We start from the raw sequence: 20,105 nt of genomic DNA, 5'->3' as shown, positions 1-20,105 counted from the left end.
CAACTCCTCCACTATTTTCGTGTTCTTAAAACATCTGATAAAGAGATGCTGGGCTTTGCTGAGCATTTACTGTTTTCTTTTCCTTTGAAAAAGAGGACAAGTGGGGCAAAGGTGATTCCCTTTCACTCTGGTTTTATAGGAAGCTGTGGCCTAACATGGTTTTAATCTCCTTCTCAGTGTATCTAGTGCCTCTCAAAATGTGAGCTTAATAAAATATTTATAAAGCCTCCAATGGAATGAACCATGTAAGTGCAAGATAATTCTATTCATTAGGGATCTCTCAATCTCACAAACACTAAATTTTGGGGGAGGGGAGGATTATCTGAATACAAAATGCACAGCTTGAGCCTTTTAATTTTTTGATAAATAAAACAATCTTTGATATTGAAAGGGACTGTAGAGAATTGAACTACATATAACCATGTTCAGATAAACAAAAAACACACTCCCAAAAGAAAGAAAATATCTCGGTACTCCCCTCTATCCTCTCGAAAAAGGAAAAGACCATTTGTTTTGAATCTTCACAGCAGACGCATTTCTAATGTACTGAGTACAGCGGCTCACATAGATGGCCTTTCTATAATCACGTTACTTGACTATGAAAAAATAGAGAAGCGACTTCTGAGTTATGGCATTTTCCACTTCTAAAGCTCATTCTTGGTTAATGTACCATGTTTCTGTGAACCCCTTGAGCTCCGTTGCAGCCGGTGGAGGATATGGCACAGAGAGAGAATGTTTTTTGTGAATGAGAATCAGAACTGGGTGCCTGTGCATAGAAGAGGAGCTCACAGCTGGGCTCACTCATGGAGCCTGCCGAGGCTTTTCAGTAATGATGATGCGATCAGTGTATTACAGTGAGTGACCATTGCTGATTTGCAGGCCACATACTGCTTGCATGTGGTGCTGATGAGCTATCAAATTTAGGTCTAGGAGGAGCATACTTGTGTGCTGAGTAATGCATGAAAAACTGCCTTGTCTCCCCAGGGTTACTCTGTATCAAAGCACCAGGAATCCTGTTTACATTCTTGAGATAGGAGATTGGTTTTTCTTTCAGGGCTGAACTCCCACTGCCAAACATGCAGGACCACAGTAATTCTGCTCCTGTGTTACTCCAGTTGAAGGGCGCATGATCTCTGTCTCTTTGCTCTTTCCCTGTCCCTTCCTTTCCTATAGCCGTCTCCACACTTGCATTCATTGCAGCAAGTCCAGATAAATGTTAAGCTAGACAAAAAGTAGTGCGAGCTGCGTCATCAGATGTGCCAAAGCACCAGGACACCAAGTGCTATTTCTCATTGAACAGAGCTGGTGCACACCAGAGGTACAAAAGTCACATTAGTACACAGGAAGCAGAGATCAGCTCCTTCCTCAGACAGCATCAATTGGTTTAGTCCCTAAGGAACTACTTTTTTTGTAGTTTTGATCGTCCTATTTTTTTATACATAAAGATTGACAAGTTTTATATTTGGCTTGGCTTTTAAATCCTTAGGTTTTACAATCGTGAGAATTTTACATTGTGGAGGAAAGCTTGAAAACCTGCACACCAACAGCTAAAAATAACAAGCAGATCATGTGAACTTCAAAGCTGTGTACATGCATTTCAGATGTCATGAGCCCTGTGCAAAACTCACAGCATGCTGAGTATCTAGCATATGATACAGACGAGATGGATTTGATGTTGACTTCTGTATGACCCACGATTCAAGATGTGTAATGCAGTGCAAGACAAATTTTGCAGAACTTACAGATGAACCTGCTTATGCAAACTAGGAATGGCTTGTCTGAAGTCTGAGGAAAAACCCCAGAGTAAATATCTAAACACAAAGCTTCGTCATTTTCTTTTGGTATATCTCTTTGTATGCATTGTGCGTCAGGGAGAACAGTGAGGAATATTAATAGCAAAACCATATTTCTCTGGGCTGAAAGAATCAAAAGCACTCTTATTTCAAAAAGAGGGGAGGGGCTGCATTAAGCAGGAGGAGTATTTGTGCCTTGAGCTGAACTGTCCTCCTCTAATACTGATGGCATAGCTCCACCTTGGGGAGAAGCTTTGTGGTGCGGACAGCCCAGAAGATGGGCTGCAGGCAGGGGTGCTACTCGCTCCCAGCCCCACCTTGTACTGCTGCCACCTTTGGGTCTGGCCGGGCAGCCTTGTGGGTGCTTGGGGAAGGTTTCTGCCCATGTGGAACAGTAATTCATAGAACAAAGGGCAAGCCTGCACAGTTTAGGGAAATAAGGTCTTGAGGCAGCCTGCCCTGAAAACTCTGAGCCTCAAAGGGGTGAATCCTTACTTTCAGGTCCACCTCAGTCAGACACTAGCAGAAGGTGGGGCATTGTTTGCTCTGCTGTTTCTGTGAGCTCCGCAGTGCCCTGCTGCTGCCTCCTGTGCCCACTGTGGTCAGAGCAGTTGCATGGCCCATCTGGCTCACAGCACCATGCCACACACAGTGTGTGGGTCTCACTGCTGGGCCCAGGCTGGCTCTACTTGGGAGCCGCAGCCTTCTGCCCCAACATGGAGCAGCTGCCATCCAGCTTTGATTTCCCTGATTTGCTAAGCAGAGGTTTTGCCAAAAGTGTGGCATGAGCAGACACCGCGTAATAATGGGTTAATTTCAGAGGGAAGAAAAAGCTGCCGGCAGGCGAGCTGGGTTTTCTTTTTCTGCACAGTCAAAAGCTCTGTCTGCTGCTGGTGTGTTCTATTGCTAATGTGAAATTCCCAGCCTCGCTGATTAGCGAAGCTAGACAGTAGACAGGGTCCAAGTGGCTAACCATGTGAGAAATGCAGTGACTGTAGGCTACTGTTAATTAACCTAGAATCTAGCAACATGGCATCGTGTCTGTGTGATAAGTTATATTATCTTCAGCAGCTCAATTAAATCAAGGAGTGAGACACAGAGCAGACGTAACTCGGCAAAATAAACAGACAACTTGAGTCAGCCTTCATAATTTGGTGCGACATCACGTAAATAAATGCAGTAACTTGTTTAGCATAGTTAAGCAGTTTGCTGCTCAAGAGCTGATTTGCATGGCATCTCATTTTGAATAGGTTAAGTTGTGGCAAATTAGGACTTTGTCTTCAGTTTGATGTATTCCAAAGAAGGGAGAGAAAAAGTTCTCCACCATAAATATGCAGTTTGTAAATTGAAATTCTACATTTGTTTTCCATAGCAACTACTTGGAACATACAGATTCCGTGTTTAAATGATTCATTTTCCATACCATTGCTGTCATGAGATAGATTCAGCCCTTTGTAATTGGTCTTAATTTTGGCTGTGACTCTTCCATTACTTCTTAGACTGTTCTCCCTAACATACACAAGTGTATACCTAGGTTGCAGTCTTTTGTATTTAGAGGGGATGAGGCTGTTCTTGCTGTATTTCAATGTGGATGTTTGATTTCTGTCTCTAAAATTATATGGAGTCTTTGATTGCAGGAAGTGGGTTGCACCCACTTTGGTGTGGGTGTGAAGACTGAAAGTACTCAATTGTGCTGTAGTATCTAATTTGAAAAAGATGTGTTCTTTATTACGTATGCCTATCTCACACCTCTGTGGTATGAAGCATATAGTTTGGGGCTCATTGCTGAGTTTTATTGCTTATCAGGAGTTTTTAGCTACCTTCTAATTGGGAGGGAATAACAATTTCCAGAAATGGTTGTATTTTGTAGTGCTTGCACCAAAGATTGCCACATATCAGCAGCTCCACATAACTTCCCATATGAATGTTGTTTTCTTCCTGCTAGTGACCACATAACAGCAAACCGTGGAACAGACGCACAGATGTTTGCTGTGAAAAAGAGTATAGTTATGTCCTACTGTGTCTGCATTGTCTGCCTGTTTGTCTCTGTTGATAGACAAGGATGGTCTCTTCTTTATTAAAATAAAATGTTTAAGCCACACGTGGGCATGTGTGGCAGGTAGACATTCCTGTCTTCCCTAGAATTCAGCTCAAATGCCAGCTCCTTTCTGAAAAGAAGGTTCTCTGCTACAGTTCTTTCTTTCTTTCGGAACACAAGGAAGAAGACAGTGGGCTCCTTTGCTGTTTTCTCCATTCCTCACACCTGCCTACTAATTAAAGTGCTACACAGAACACAAGGTTCTTTCAAAGACAAAAAATAAATGACTCGAAGAGACCATCTCTTCAGATCACCACCTGGTGATCCCTGCAGTAATGAGCCATTCACACGCATCAGGTCTCTCTGTGATCTCTATTCTGTCCAGGATTAGAAAATATTAGTCTTTTGGAGTCAGAAATGATTAGTGTGAACATTTTATTAGGTTTTGCAATGATGGAAATTGTCGTGTTTTACTAAAAACTGTCTAAGATGCAGATGATACTGCAGCCAATCTGGTAAATAATTGATTCATTCCGTTCATTGTTTTGTTTTTTTCTTTTCGTCTCTACTTCAGATTCTGTTCATACACCTTTTCTCTATTTATTGATAGCACTGTAGCTTGCAAGCGTGGTGGTGTTGCAGGTCCCATCCTTCATTATTACACTCTTAATTAGCAGCTTTGAAGACATACCAAGGTGTGTCATAGCAACATCTGGTTCACTGACGCTTTTTTCTGAACCATCCATTAGTGATTCTTTTGCTTGTTTACATGAAGCACGATTTCAAACTAGACTCTCCAGGCTCATGCCTTGCTTCTGTCAAGACGCTGCCAATAATTGCAGTTGAAGAGGATAGAGCCATGCATGGAAGTGCTTCACAGCAAAAGCTGATGGATGGGTCTGGCAAAAGCTTTGTTTTGTACTTCTGTTCTTGGATTGAGAGCTAAGAAAATCTCTTTAATTTCTTCTTCCGTGAATATAGCAGATGTAATAATATCCTTCTCAGGCAGTCTTTTTGTTGTGAGGGCGTGAATGACATTAGTGCTTTTTTGCCCCGGGTGCAGGATTTAAGCTGTCAATAAATTAAAAAAAAAAAATAAAAAAAATGATGGTAGACATTTGGAATGTTTTCTTACGTAACTCACCTGCCTTTGTGCTTTGATTCAGACAGGATTTCTCTTTCCTTTCCGTGCTTCCTGTCAAAAAGTAACCTTGCCCTTTATAATCTGAAAAAGAGAAATCTGAGGAAAAAGTGTAATTTAAAACATTAGGAGAGTCAGAAGACTGTTAGAAATATGCCACAGAAGGAACATTGCTTATCTGATAGGAGTATCCCTGCAGGATCAGCTTTCCAATCATCACAGAAATTGTGGAAGTATATTCCCCAGAATGTGAAACTACTGGTCTTTTGCCACCTTCTTCTTATGGCTTGTTTAGTGCTTTTTAGCCTTCAGTTGAATTAATAGAATTGCTTATCTTTCCAGCTGGTTTCTAAACTAATTTCAGTTGTGCAGACACGTTTAAGAAGTCATAATTTCAGCATACCTTCAGTATTTAGGAGGTGGGATGGGGTAGCGTTCTGCAGCATTCAGTCCCAATGCAGTGAAGACACATGACGGGAAATTATAGGACAAGTAGCTCAATTACATCACTGAGCCTTTCTTTTCAGAGAGAAGTCCAAAATTAGTGCAGTTTGGACTTCTGCTTTGCAAGAGGGATACTACTTTTCAGTGATGCTAAGTAGAAATCAGCATTATGGGAGACTGAGCTCAAAATAAGGCTTTTGGCTGAGATCCCTCTCTGCTTTTCATTTGTTAGCCTAAACCTGTATGAAATTATTCAGGATTGATCTTTCATGTCTGTTTCATGTGTGTAGCTTGCAAACAGTAGCAGTGTTGAAAATAACAATGTCTCACTGAAGTTTAGCACTTTACATCAGCAGATTTCAATTAATTTCATTAAGCGGGGAGTGTTGTTAAAGGCAATTTCAAGTACAAATTTGGGAATTTCTCCATGAGATGTTTCTCAGTGGAAGAGGTGGTTGGTTTTTGTCTGTTTTGATTTGTTTTTTTTCCCATACTGAGATCGCTCCGTTTCTTCTGTGATATGTGCTGTAGCAGTGCAGCATGTGTTCAGTGAAATGCAATTTGTTCTCCAGCTTACATGCACTTCTTGCCTTCTGGAAACAGTATGTTTGATTGTAGCAGGGCTTGCACATAATTTTGTAAAGAGGTTTGAACCAGCTTCTGTTTGCCCTGCAGATGGAGTACTGAAGGAGCAGTGTACACTGTGGGATTTGCTGTCAGGCAGTCAGTTCTCAGCAGGTGTAAATGAAACCTTCAGAAATGATCCCTTTCCCTTCTACTTACAAGATGCATAAGTCAAGCTGCTGGCCTTATTCATGGGTTGCTTTTTTCATAGAAATACTTAAAATACATTTTCTTACGCTTATTTACTTGGACTCTTCTCTTCTGTGAATAAACAGAATAGTTTGACTCTTCCAACAACAAGATAATGAGCTGGCAAGAAAAAGTTGCTCAGTTGCGCAGCCTAGGTGAAGCTCTCAAGTGAGGTGATAGTAGGAGCTGTAGTCCATGTTTGTAGAGCAGAGGAGAAAATCACATTGCACAGCCTGCTTTTTCAAATTCTGCTGATATTTAAAAATCCGTGCTCTGTGTGTCAGTCATCTCTTGTTAAAACAAAGGCCTATGACCAAGAACCTTCTTGGAATTCCAGTAATGCAATTCAAAAGCTCACAGACTAGGAAGTCCTTAAAACCTGGCATAGGAGAGATATTTTTCTCTATTTATGGTAGAGTTAATATATATGCAGCTTCTCAGGCACCAAGGGAAAAGAGGGAAAAAAGTAGAACATTATCATTAATCCAGATGCTTAGAAATGAGCATGTTTTCCCAAATTATGCTATTGATTCAAGAACAAGGATGTATTTTTGAAATGATACCTTTGGGTTTTGTACCTTCTGGTTAAAAATATCATCATTTTCATGTTTTCCTCAGCTATCCCAAGAATTATAAACCTACTATTTAAAAAGATGCTCATATTTCCTACATATACTCTTTTCTTTTTGTTTCTGGAGTTTTCCTTGAAAAACTTATGCAGTATTATTCATGTAAATTGAATTTCTTCTTTCCCGCACCCTGCCTCTGCTAAAATGCTAGAATACTTTGACAGTACAGCACTTTGAAGGATGAGATTGTCAGTTATGATATCAGGTAGGTTTACTAAATGTCTCCAAAAAAAAAAAATAAATAAATAAATACAAAACCTGTATTTTCTCTCAAAATTATGCCAGATTCTTCAAAAGAAGTAAGATTTCCTTCTGATATTTCTACACACTTCTGGTGCTTTCACATTTTCAGTTGTGGCAGCATCCCAGCCACACCTTAGGAACAATTCCTCCTTTTTTTTCATCTGAAAGTTGGTCCTCCCAGTTGCTCACTGTGATGCCTCATGATAAACAGAAGGCAAAATCCATAGAAGAGATCAGTGTAATGTGTAACTTTGGCTCTGTAAATGGTATTTCCTGAGACTGCTGGCAGGCAAAGATGAAACTCAGTATTGGAAGGCATGGCTGCACTGGCACGTCCCAGCAACTGAGCATAAGCCTAAGATTGGGATTTTGAGTCAGGCAGTTTTGGTGCCCAAGCAGAAACCATTACAGTTTGCAGATGTGAGAGGTAATCTTCTGGGGGTACAAGTATGGGTGACCTCTGGAATTCCACCCATAGCTCATCTCTGACTAATAGGTTTATATTAGAAAATTAGGAAGTTTGTGATAGTAATGAGGATTAATTAAAGTAGGATCATCTGTGTTCGCTATGCAATTTTTGGTTTCACTTCCAAAATGTATATCATTCCTAGTTTCCAAACTTTGTATTAACATGCTGTAGAAAACAGAATGTCAGCCGTTGGGTATGTTATTTACCGTGTTTCTTTATTTTCTTTTGTCAGCACTTACAGAACCCTGCAAACTTCCATAATGCAGCTACAGAACTCCTGGACTGGTGTGGTGACCCCAGGGCCTTTCAGAGACCGTTTGAGCAGAGCCTGATGGGTTGTTTGACGGTATGTCCAGTCCGCATGTCGTGGCAGTTCTTATCCCCTGATTTATAGTGCATGTTGTGGCCAAGGGAACTTGATTTTCTGAGACTGAATTTTGTGTCTTTCATCATTTTGTCTTAAACATATGAAGTCAGATCCTTACAACTGTTTAAATCTGTTGCATCACAGGTAGCAAGACACGATAGCAAGAAATTAGTTAGATGATAAAATGAGAAAAAAAAATTACTGAATACGTAGTACATACAAGGTTGCTGTTCATGTACATACAGTATTTATTTCCATGGTTTGAAATTACCAACTGAGGTATCTCCCTGTGGAGTTAACAGACTTCACAGGCATTTATTTTCCTTGCCTCAGCCTTTGGTGGTTTTGAAGGTCTACTTATATTCAACGTCAAGCATGCAGAACCTCCAGCTGAACAATATTGCTGCTTGTTTAGTTTGTTGCATGTATGGATTGCAGGTCTAATCCCAGTGTAATAGTTTCAACAATTTTATTGACTTTGTTGATTTTCCTTCTATTCATTTCTTATTAAGACTGCTGTCATTCCTAAAGCAACTTGATCATAATGCATTGAAAATATATTTCATTGTGTGCTCAACAGTATTTTTTGTTTTCAGTGCTTTATTTCCCATGCATCTAGCAGCAGGTTCCACTGCAGAATTTTTGTTTTGTCAAGGCTTTAGAGGAACTGAACTCTGTCTGCAGCAGGGGTGTCCTAAAGCTTCACAGAAAAAGCCGATACAAATAGTTAGGAAGGAGAGAGAAACTGTAAAATGATTAATGTAGAGATCATCTTTGCACTTGTTGGGAGGAAGTAAAAGCACGTGGATTATTCTCACATATTATTCAACTGATGTATATAAAAAGACAGTGAGACTAAGATTTAGTTGCAGAAATCCAAATGTTAAGGAATGGCTCCATCTTAGTGTGCTGAAGTGCATAGCATCCCTCAGATTCCTGTGTTGAAAAGCTGGAATAAATCCAATGATGTAAGAATATATGTAAGTTTATCTTGTGAAAAATCACCACCCTGGTTAGGACTTAACCCCTTTTATCTGAAAGTTGACACTTTCTGCCCAGTTTGCCCACGACAAGCTATGCTGAGATATTCATTAGAAATGTATTTATTTTCTCCACTGTCTTACTGCTCTCCATTTCCTCTCTGAATTTTCGGTCTATCTCAGTCATCAAATGTGAGAAATTCGTGCATGTTTCTTTAAGCGTTTGATCTCTAAATTAAAAGAAAAACAATACTCAAAGCTGCTGTCCTAGTTGTACTCAATCTGAAGATTGAGTATATTCAGTCTGAAGATTGGAAGTATCTATGATAGGCTCATTTTTAGTGATTGTGACACATTGTACAATAACTTTTTGATTTGTATTTCTCCTTGAAAAATTGTGGAATTGAGACTCTTGAAATTTTTCACATCATTTTTAAAACAAACAAACAAACAAAAAGCTTATGTCAGTTAATGATACAGAAATCTATTATAGTTTGACCAATGCATAATTAAACCTAATTGACTTTAACAAGTAGGACAAAAGCCATGTCTTTTAATTATGTCAAGTTTCCGCAACAGGATGCCTCAGACAGCAAAACCAACAAAGTCATGCTAATGTGTTCACAAGGTATCTGCTGCTACTTTGGCTTCACACCTGGTTAGGTTCATTCTGCTTAATGCAGAAAAGCATATAATCAGAGTCAGCATGGGACATCAAAAATCACTTTTCATAACCATTTAAGATCTGAATCATTGCAGATAGGAGAGTTGGTTCAGTATGGTCTGTACACAGAAAACACCAGGATGCAGCTGCCCATTAGAGCTGTAGAAGTATTGCTTTTAATCTTTGCGTCTAAGACTTCCAGAACAAGAAGTTAATGTGGAAGGAATTCTTCTTCCATTGTCCTCTCTCCTTGCATTTGTGAAGCACATGTTTTTATCTGTTTTCAGCACACAGCACCTTGGGGCTCTGTACAAGCTGTACCGACAGAGTACAGCCAGCAGGCACAGAACACTCCTCTCTAGAGCAGCTCTTAATGCTACCAAATAGCTCAGTGTTACTGGCTGTCATATGACCTTAAGATATCCTAAAGCCCTTCTTTGTTTTTAACTCGATTTTGTTAGTTGTGTTATTTTACAGCTTTGAAGCTTTTGTTTGAAATGTGCTGCTGTTCAAATTAAAATGCTTTGATATTCCTAAATTACTTTCTTCAAGTGATGACTGTGTTTCATCTGTATCATTGCTCAAAACCTGTCAGGACTCAGGTGACAACAGTATTGCAGTAACCCAGTGATCAGCTGGCTTTATTAAAGCATTTTTCTACTCTGGGAGACAATTTCGGTTAGAGTTGAGTGCGGGGACCTTCTCTTCTGTGTTTATGCTTGTTAGAGACATGCAGAGAAGAGGAGGACAGGGAGGTGATGGACGAAGTATCCTTATTTTGCATGGTGTGTTTCAGGAGGTGACAAAGAATTGGATAGCAAGTATAGTATTTTATTTTATTTGAAAATACAGTCCTTATCCACCCATTGGGGATGGAAACATATTTAAGAAAACACTAGTTTGAACTGTCTTTTACATTTGCAGAACCTGTCTAGCATCTGTTTTCAAGCATCAAAAGCCAAAAACTAGCTAATGATGTGTAACTTTACTCACCTGCTTTGATTGTCTGTATTGTTGAGGCAGCTCTTCTGCAATTAGAATGTAAGAGTCTCATCAGACCAAGACTTCAGATCACAAAGATATCTTCCTCCCTTTCCCTTTTTTCTGCTTGAAGCAGATCGCCATTCATGTTGCAAAATTCTTCAATTTGCTTCCTGTTTATCTGATCTCTGTGTGTTACCAAGGGGGAAAAATTACCATCTACATTGCAGAATTCTAATTACAAAATTTCTGCTGTAGTCTTCAAACTGCATTCAGATAATTTCAAGTATGCACAAGTGGCTGAACACAGAGCTGTCTGAACTAGCAATCAGCTGGCATTTTTAGTTTTGAGCAGCCAGCAAATTGAATTGGAAAAATTCATTCTGATGCCAGCAGGGGGGGGTGCTCTTGACTGCTGCTAGTTAAGAGATTCTTTGAAAGTGCAACATAATGGGAAGGGAGTTTTGTAATAAGCAGCCATATATCCTTCTTGATTAACAGGCCTGTTAGGTTAAGAGGTACGTTGTTCCAGTACTTCATGGTGTGATGATAAGAAGGGCAGGGAGGAGAGCTTGCTGGGGTGTATATCCTTAGACCTGCAGAAAGGGAAAAAAAAAAAAAAAAAAAAAAAAAAAAAAAAAAAAAAAAAGCAGTTAAATTCAGCAAAGAAAAAGAAGTTGGTAGCTGAATTTCTCAGCTTTTCTCATTATTAAAACTTAACTCTCAAAATTTTGCCCTCACTGTCAATGACGCTGTCATCTGGATCTCTGCAGAGCTGTGTCACAGGTGGTGAATGTGACATCTCAGTTATGAATCCAGTATTGTCCAGATCAAAGATTTTGAAAGGCTCTTGGAAATCAGATTTTTGTACTGGCAGTTACCATTAAAATTATGTTTTTTTGGAAATAAGTATATGTTACTTTTAGTATCGGTACTGTATCTCAGTTAAAATAAAAGCCGGATGTTTGTTTCCAGTGTTTGTAGGAAAAATATTAGGAAACAAGTTTGTAGAATACCATGGAGGAATACTAAGTACTGAATCTTGGGCTGGCTGGCTAAGCAGTTCCCTCTTTATCGTTATGGTGTCATTGGCAAATATTTATTTATTTATTTATTTATTTATTCTCTACTTTACCATGGACTTCCATGGTGTGTATGCTTAGGCCAAGTAAGATACGTGCTCACTGTGGAATGAGATCATGTTAGAACACACAGTGCTGCGTGTGTGTTATCTGAATCTTTTCCTGTGTGCCAAATTTCAGTTTGCAGTTAGAAAACCCAGGTATGTTAGCAAATGGTATCAGTTCACTTAATCATAATGTTGATAATTAATACTGTGTTGATTCAATCCTATCTGATCAACATTATTACTCAAGTACGGTCTAAATCATGGGAGATTTCACACTTGGGAGTGTTGCTTGTGTGGGGTCCAGGCAAAGTGGCATGACACCAGCTGTGGACAGTTTTCCACATTGCTGAGACCAACTTTGGGATGGATGGACCTAAGAGAGCTTAATGTCCAATCTTTTTCCCTAATCTTGAATGTTTTATAGATGTTGAGTAATCTACTGTAAAAACCCCAACCCCCCAGTCTCCAGGGTGAGATTGGTACCTTGTTCCAGTGCCTGAACCTCAAAGTGTTCCCTGTGTTTATCCTCAGTCACTTGTACACTGAGCAGATGAATTCTAGTTATACATGAATCCGACTGATTTCTGGTGATGTTCTGTATAACTCACATAATTTTGTTCACATGTGGGAAAATTGATTATTTGAAGCCAGTCTCCTAATCTGCTGTCCTTCTCTCTTGGATTAAAATGGAACTATTGATACATTCTTCAGAGATTCCTTTTCAACATTTTATTCCTGATGTTGACCTCTGAGTTCATTTCTTCAGTTTTTCTGCCTCACCAGTTATGCCTAATTTTCTTGTCTGTCAGATTTTTCTGTGCATCTGTAATAGTTCATACATGTTTTAATTTTTGAAACACTTCTGTAGTTTAAAATAAACTCTTATCATGGTCTTAAGTGTTTGCAGACTCCTCTGCATTTTATGTAGAAGTTTTTCAAGTTAATTGTTTCATTGTCCATGTCACAACAGAACACATAGAAATGGTACATATCTAGGGTGTGTTGTGATCTGATGGAGGAATATTAGTCAATAGTCTTAGCAAAGTTTATACTAATGTCATCTAAGCTATGCTCATCTGTTGTGACAATGTCATATTGAGCAATGTAAAATGGCCTGTTTGAGGTAAGATGGATGTACTACTTTTACAAGGCCAGTTAACTCATAAAGAAGAAAACTGCACTGTGCTGATGGATATGTGGTGATGTTCTGAATTGCACATGTTATACCGATTTAGTAATTTATTTTGTTATCAGACTGAGTAACTGTACATTCTAAGATTCAACTTTTCACCATTTTACAAATAGAGATTTGATGTGCCTCCAAGGACTCTACCTTGAATGAATTCCTGGCAATAATCACTAGCAGTTGCCAGGTTTGCCCAGGCTAGTTCCTTTGAGGTGCTCTGAGATACTTTTCATCAAGGTCTGCTGATTTGAGTATATTAAATTTACCAACAGTCTTCTAGTTGATTCTTTGTGTTTTCTGGAGCATATTCATACAATATATTCATTGTCTTGTTTCTGACAATCCTGTTGTTTATTTAAAAAGATAGGAAGTCCCTGTTGTATGAGTTCATAGGAGGAAAGCCTCCCCAGTATTCAAAGAGCAGTATAAGAAATGATGCAATTCCTCTGCAGCTGTGAGCAGCCTGCAGCCCTCTTTGGAGAGCACACAAACCACTCTGTTCAACTTTCAGTTTATAATAAGCCTTTGGCTGCTACTGTTGAGAGAAGGATGTTAAATACAGCCAATGAAAAAGTTTGTGAGCCTACAAAGACACTGGACATAAAGCTGACATGCTGTATCCATGTAGGCAGGGCAGTGGCTGAGAAGCACTATGTAGCACCCAAAGGCTGGGGAGCAGCAGGAGCATGCCCTCTTGAGCACTGCCAGAGCAGTTTGTTTCACACAGCTTCTTCCAGCCTTACAGGAATGGGGAGAAGAAAAACTTGGGTGGAAAATAACTCTTGGCAAAACTGAAATTTTATTAGAAAAGTTTGTTTTCAATTAAGTAGTTGAGCAGTTTGGTTTTGCTTTCTGAGGGGAGGAAGATTTTCTGTCCTCTCTTTCAATGGAAAACCTGTCAAATTTGGACTATTTTTTAACAAAAGTGAATTTTTGTTTTCCTTTATGGTTTTTTTTTTTGTTGTTTTTTTTTTTTTTTTGTTTTTTTTTTTTTTTTTATGAAAAACTTAAGCAAAGATTGACACTTGACTTGCTAATTTCACTAGGCTCAAAAATTTGGGTTGTTCCTCCTCTCACTTGCTCTCCTGCCTGCTGTACTTGTGGGGGAGGCACAGCCCGACCCATGCCATGTTGAGCCTGGACAAGATGGTGCCCAGGCCACCAGGGCATGGCCAGCACTGGGAAATCTGCTTTCTGTCAGCCACAGCAGAGTACAGAGTGGGATTTTCTCTGACTGTTTGAGGAGGTTCAGAGAAAGAAACTGCTGCCAAATGAGAGTGTAACAGAGTAGACCTTGGCCTGCTCTTTCTTTCCAGTCCCTTATGTGAAGACATTGCAATCATAGATAGTCTTTTGTGGGTTCAGGAGTTTACGATTTCTGTATTTCCTGAATAATCTTAAGAGACCTGATTTCCATAATAAGCAAAATATCAGTTCAGAGTAATGACTAGAATTCTGGCTAGTGGTGTCTCAGTATTCATAACTGTGCTGTTTAAAACAAACTAAACATAGAAGCCCATGATGCAGGTTTCTTAAGCTATTGTGTGCTCGCTGATGGACAGGCATATCTGCCTTCATTCCTGACCAGCTTCCAAATAAGAAGTTTGATGATAACATGTTTTTTCAGGAAAGAAAATAGGACAGCCTTTCTTTTGTGATCATGTGGTAGATGGTGCCTGAAGGAAATTAAATAATGTTTACACATTAACAGCACATTGTCCTCAGGAACTTTTAACAAGATTTTTATTTTTTTTAAGAAATTTTCTGTCTGTTTCCTACTGATCCCTTCTCTAGCATGTACCTCTTAGTGAGCTGTGGTAACACTGGGATTCAGAAAGGGAATACTTAGGCGTGAAAGTGTCCCCTGGATCTTGTAGCAATCCATCATTCTTTTCTCCCCTTGTTGATCTTTAATGAAATATGAAATATCTGGTTGTTATCTTATTGTTCTTTTCCTTTGTATGGGAAATTGGTAATCACAGCCCCCAAACCTCTGATTAATCAGCTGAGGAAAGTGTTGGGTCAGCTGTGGGAGCACAGGTGAGAATAATTTAGCTGTGCTCCCAGGAGTAGAGCTTGACTCCACCTCCTCTAGACCTCATTTAAGGGCTGACCACCACTAAGGCAGCATCTCTGCTGGAGATTGCTCCCTGGTGGAGATTGCCTCATCATTTCCCATCAAAGGCATCCATATTGGTGAGTTTTTCCTTATAAATAACCTTTCAAATATCCGTTGTCATCTTTGTATCGTTCCACCTTACATCCTTTCATTTTGTTTGTTTTAATTTTTATTTTGATGAAGTTCAAACCCAGCCTCATAATGAGAATGTTAAGAATTGTTGTATATAAAGGATTGAAGTTTGATCTAACAAGTTAGATGTTTTCTGAAAAATATTTGCGGCTTTCTTCCCTAATTATTTTCTCTTTTCTATAGACAGTTTAATCAATGTAAAGACAAACAAGGGCTAAAATACAGATATGATTGTGTATTACTGATAGTAGTTCTGTGTAGTACTGATAATTCCAAATTCTCATTTAATTCCCCTGAACCATCCTACTTGTCAGATTTGAGACTGGGAAGGTAAAAAAAATTAGGGAAGAATTGCTCCTGCTTAGTAAATTCAGATGAATTTGTAATTTCTAAATTAGTAGGAAAAACAACAACAAAAATCTAACCAAGAATAATTTCTATGATAATTCTTTCTTGAGAAAGAAATCTGATTCTTTACTGTTAACTGGGGAAAGTGGATACTGGAAAAAATTCCAAATAATAACCTTCATGTTATAGCGTTCAGAATACAGGCCAGAATGGTGAAATAATATATTATCTGTAGGTTGTCGTATATCTTGATTACTTAGTCTGTTCTGTGTCATTGCATCTTTGGGGAGTCAGTGCTGAACATGGGTTATTGTTCTGTCTGTCACTGGTTCAGAAAGAATTTTTCAAATAGAAACGGGGTGGAAAAAGGATATTTTGTTGTTTTGTAAGCTATTTAGGATTGGAACTTTCTTTTACTTCATGCAAGGACATGGTGTTTTGTTTCTTGTGGAGTTCTTTGACCACTGTTTCAATTCAATGTTCTGAAAGAATATGTTAAGAATAATCTGTTTTCTCTGTGCCTCTGAGTCTGAAGTCATCCTGTGCAACCCAAAGGCAATTAAAAGCTCTGCTGTGTATAAATGCGGTGTATTTTGCCAGAACGACCACAGTATTGTGTTTATACTATGCAGATTTTTATGAGGATACATTCTTGGCTGATAGCAGAGTTGCTGGCCTGGAGAAACTGTTGACTACTTTCCATCCTTAATCCTGGTCTGTCATTTGCCTAGTTTGGCTAGTCCTACATGAAATTTAGATTCCTTCTAGATAAGCTCCTTTTTAGTAGGAGAAATTAAAAAGAAGAAAAAAGAAAAGGGAAGAAAAAAAAAAAAAGAAACACTGGGCCCTTCTTTCTATATTTAATGTGTCTGGCAAATAGGCACGGGCCTATTTATTTTAAAAGCAATAGTAAATGTGTTTTGCAATATGGTATTGTTGAAATGCAGCAACTATGACACTGATCACAGTAGAGGAGGAGGGCATTTTAACCTAAAAGACATGTGCGGTGCTCTTAAGAACAGGGCCAGGAACTGTGACCCAGGGACAAAGATGCAGAGATTGCTTATACTCAATTCTCAAGTACAGCGAAATGTATTCTGTATATTCTTTGTATATGGTCTTTTTTTTAATTTATTTTTTTCTGGAAAATCTTTGTTCCTCCAAGCTTCTATTGATTTATGAGGTTTTTCTTCTGGCATGTGTTTAAACGAGATCACCAGAAGAATTTCACTTTGCTGTGCTTGCACTGTTAACTACAGACTCATATCATATCATGTTTGTACTATGGTTATTGCAACAGCAGATTCAGTTGTCTAACATTAGTGCTGATAAGCAGGTTAATGCAACTTTGAAAGAAGCTCGAGTAACCCTTAACAAAGCTTGCTTTATTTCCTTCTGCAGGTGGTTAGTCGAGTGGCAGCTCAGCAAGGATTTGACTTGGATCTCGGATACAGGCTACTGGCAGTATGTGCAGCCAACAGGGACAAATTCACTCCAAAATCGGCAGGTAGGAAATGTCTTCCTTGGTATGTCAGTGATCCTTGAATGATCATACTCCGAATAACTGCTGCTTACTACTGAATCGGTTCTTTAAAAACAAAAGACAACTGACTATACCGTGGCAATTGTGCTGCAGATCTTAGCATTTTAGTAGCATGCTCTTCTGAAGACAAGTGACTTAAAGAGCATGCGTGTTTCCCAAGTAGTGCTGTTTGTTGTCCTCTTTGACTTTATAGATGAAGTGTTACTTTCAGAAACACTGATGTTCAGTAATCTCCAGGAGGGAATGAGCACTCTTGGACCCGTCCATCTTGATAAACCATTGATTTTTATGTCATATGTCAACCTCTCTACATCCTTCATGTTCAAACTGCGGTTTCTGATACAGCTGTTGCCAGGCTTTCATTTCTGAACTGAACGTCTGTGCAAAGAAGTAGCACAGTTTCTTGTAGGTCTACTCATTTGTTTTTGAATTTTGAGCCAAGAATAGGTGGAAGTGACATAATGATAATATCAAGTAGTTACTTTTTCTGGTATTTTATGTAAATTATCTATTATGGGGTTCTGGTGAAGTAGCAGTATTTTATTATGATTTATCACTATCGCTCTTCTGCATAGAAAGTGTAAAATGCTCTTTGAGATCTTTCTGCTTCTCACATTGTGTTGTATTTACCTGGAGCATTTAATTCTGATTTTCATTTTTATAGCTGATGAATCCCAATGTAATGTGTACTGGTTTGGAAAACAGGCAGATAAATGCTTTGTTCCAGAGTACAGATAACTTTTCTGGTTAGCAACTGATACACAGACATGGTGTTAGAAAGGATTATCTTCTTCCAAAACAGTACTGTGTAGTGAATTTATAGGATAGTGTAGCATTTATTTGCATGATTCTTTCCAGTTTTTTTATCAACCCCAAACTTCTTTTTGTCATAACTGTCCTTTAGTCCTTAGAGCTCTAAGGAGTTCCTCACAAAAAAAGTGGCTTTCATATTGTAGCATGTTAATTGGACTATCTGATTAATCCTTTGTATGGGAATGGATTATTAATTTTACTGCATGTCCAATGAGCTGTCAAACTTTCTTCCAGAAGAACTGTGTGGAAGATAAAACATTCAGTTAACCAGGCACAATCTCCCTTTTTCTGAGTACAGAGCAAGCTTCTCCAGCTGTTAGCTGTCACTTCTGTGGTTTGTTGTTGTTGTTGTTTTGTTTTTTTTTTTAAGGCTTCTGTGAGGATTTCATGCTAGGAGTGTATTAACTGAGACTTTTGATTCCTGGTAAAAGTATTCATACTCTCAACAGTTCTTCCTGAGGGGTGTTAGTGTGGACTCTATTGATGTATTAGTGAAGGTGAGGTTGTCAGTCCTGGGGATTTTTTCATGTTATAGTCCTTTCCCTTTCTAACAGGCATCAGAGGATAGTCTTGAAAGCCACTTTCAGTCCTAGAAAAACCCAGCTTCTGTGTTTCATTTCCACAAATAGGTTTTGTTGTTGTAGTTTTTGGAGTATCCGCTTCTGCTTCCCCACGCTCACTACCCTAGCAATCCATACAGATTTCAGTCTTTCCATTGTTAATTGACGCAACGCAGAGAAAGCTGATAATGAACTCATGAGCTCTTCTCCCTGTATAGTCTAAAAAACCCGATTTTCTGTTTTTTGGTTTTTTGGGTTTTTTTTTTTCTTTGTTTGTTTGTTTTCTTCCTTATGTACATAACCAATGTATTACCAGTGATCTTAAATAGTTGGTTTCTTAACTACTTTAGTTTTACCATGTATTTAGTTGTTTCACCTGTGGTTGCTGGGATTTCAACATGCCTGCCTACATCATATTTTTTTTTATTGCTCTTTTTGTCTGTATTAAATATTCATAACCTGGAGCATGCCATAGTATATTTTGTGAAATATCAAATACAGTCCCAACTCTTAATGGTGTTATCTTCACATGTGACCTGCAAGAGAGACATCTTTGAATAGGCATCTTGAAAGACCAACAGGTGAGGATTACAGATATGGAATTGTTTCAAACTATCCCAGTTTTTCTTCTGAAAGGGTTAATTTCAACATCTGAACACATTTTCTGATTTCTGAAGTAGCAGTGGCTCTCTTCCATCATTCAGTCCTTGTAAAAATGCTGAGATTGTTTCTTTCTTGTTGTGTTGTTGTTTTTTTAACAGTGAACATCTTTGAAAGTGGCATTTTATGATTTGCTTAAGTTGATAAGGATTCTTTCTTGCTGTTTTGAGTAATTCATCCTTTTTCCTTTTACATCTGTTGAAAGTCACCTTCAACAGCTCTTCCAGTCTCTTTCTGACGGAAGTTTCCCAATGTAGATGGCATTATCTTTAATAAAAAAGAATTTGTTTTTCTCTTCCACTGGGCTGAAGGGGAATTTACAGTGGCTCGAATTCATTCCTCCAAGTAGGAATTTAATGTTCCCAAGAGATCACTCTAAAGATATTTTTAATCCATAATGTCTAATTTCTGACACTCTGAAATGTGAAAAGAAAAACTTTTCAACTTAAACGAATTAAACACTTTGGAGAGCAACTTGCTATTTGTGCCTCCATACAGCCTAGGATGATGCTTGTTGACTGATGTCCTGCAGGCCAGGACACCTCAAGTGGCCTTACAGTGGCAGCTCTCAGGCTCTGCAGCTCTGCTTAGTGAAACTGGAGGATCTCTCCATGCTGGAACTGACAGAAAAGCTTTTGCTGGTATGGCTTGCTTTTTGTTTGGCTGGCTCTTTGCAGAGCCCAGCTGACAGTTAGGGTGCCTGTGGTGGTGTCTGATAGTATCTGTAATTACAGTTGGAAGAAATCTGGAGCCTGAAGTTAGAGAGCATGACAGCTGGCTCAGAAATGCCCACATCTGTTTAATGCAGTCAGCCCTGCACTGTTCCATGCCACTTGGTTTAAAACATTTTAGTGATAGGTGCCTACTAACCTGTTTCACATAAGTAAGAGTCTAGGGAATGATTCCACAAGCTGTGAATGGTGGGGAAGGAGTGGGAAGATGGGCAGCTGGAGCCAGGTGGGGCAGAAGCTTTCTCAGGTGGCACAGCCTCAGCTATTGGAATGCACAGAAACAGAACAAGAGCTGTCAGCTCCTTAGCAGTTCCCAAATTCA

The 20,105-nt window shown here is 38.9% G+C and overlaps 1 protein-coding gene across 15 annotated transcripts in view; it reads left to right on the top strand.

The window, feature by feature from the left end:
• ZMIZ1 (zinc finger MIZ-type containing 1) overlaps window positions 1–20,105 on the top strand; it is a 318,620-nt gene that overhangs the window by 181,679 nt on the left and 116,836 nt on the right. For all 15 annotated transcript variants that reach the window (XM_072339697.1, XM_072339691.1, XM_072339690.1 and 12 more), the window contains 2 exons: window positions 7,803–7,916; window positions 16,878–16,983. In XM_072339697.1, coding sequence (XP_072195798.1) covers window positions 7,803–7,916; window positions 16,878–16,983 — 220 coding nt within the window. The remainder of the gene's footprint in view (window positions 1–7,802; window positions 7,917–16,877; window positions 16,984–20,105) is intronic.

Source organism: Excalfactoria chinensis, chromosome 6 (assembly GCF_039878825.1).
Source record: "Excalfactoria chinensis isolate bCotChi1 chromosome 6, bCotChi1.hap2, whole genome shotgun sequence".
Lineage (NCBI taxonomy): Eukaryota > Metazoa > Chordata > Aves > Galliformes > Phasianidae > Excalfactoria > Excalfactoria chinensis.
This window is presented reverse-complemented; position numbering and strand designations above follow the sequence as displayed.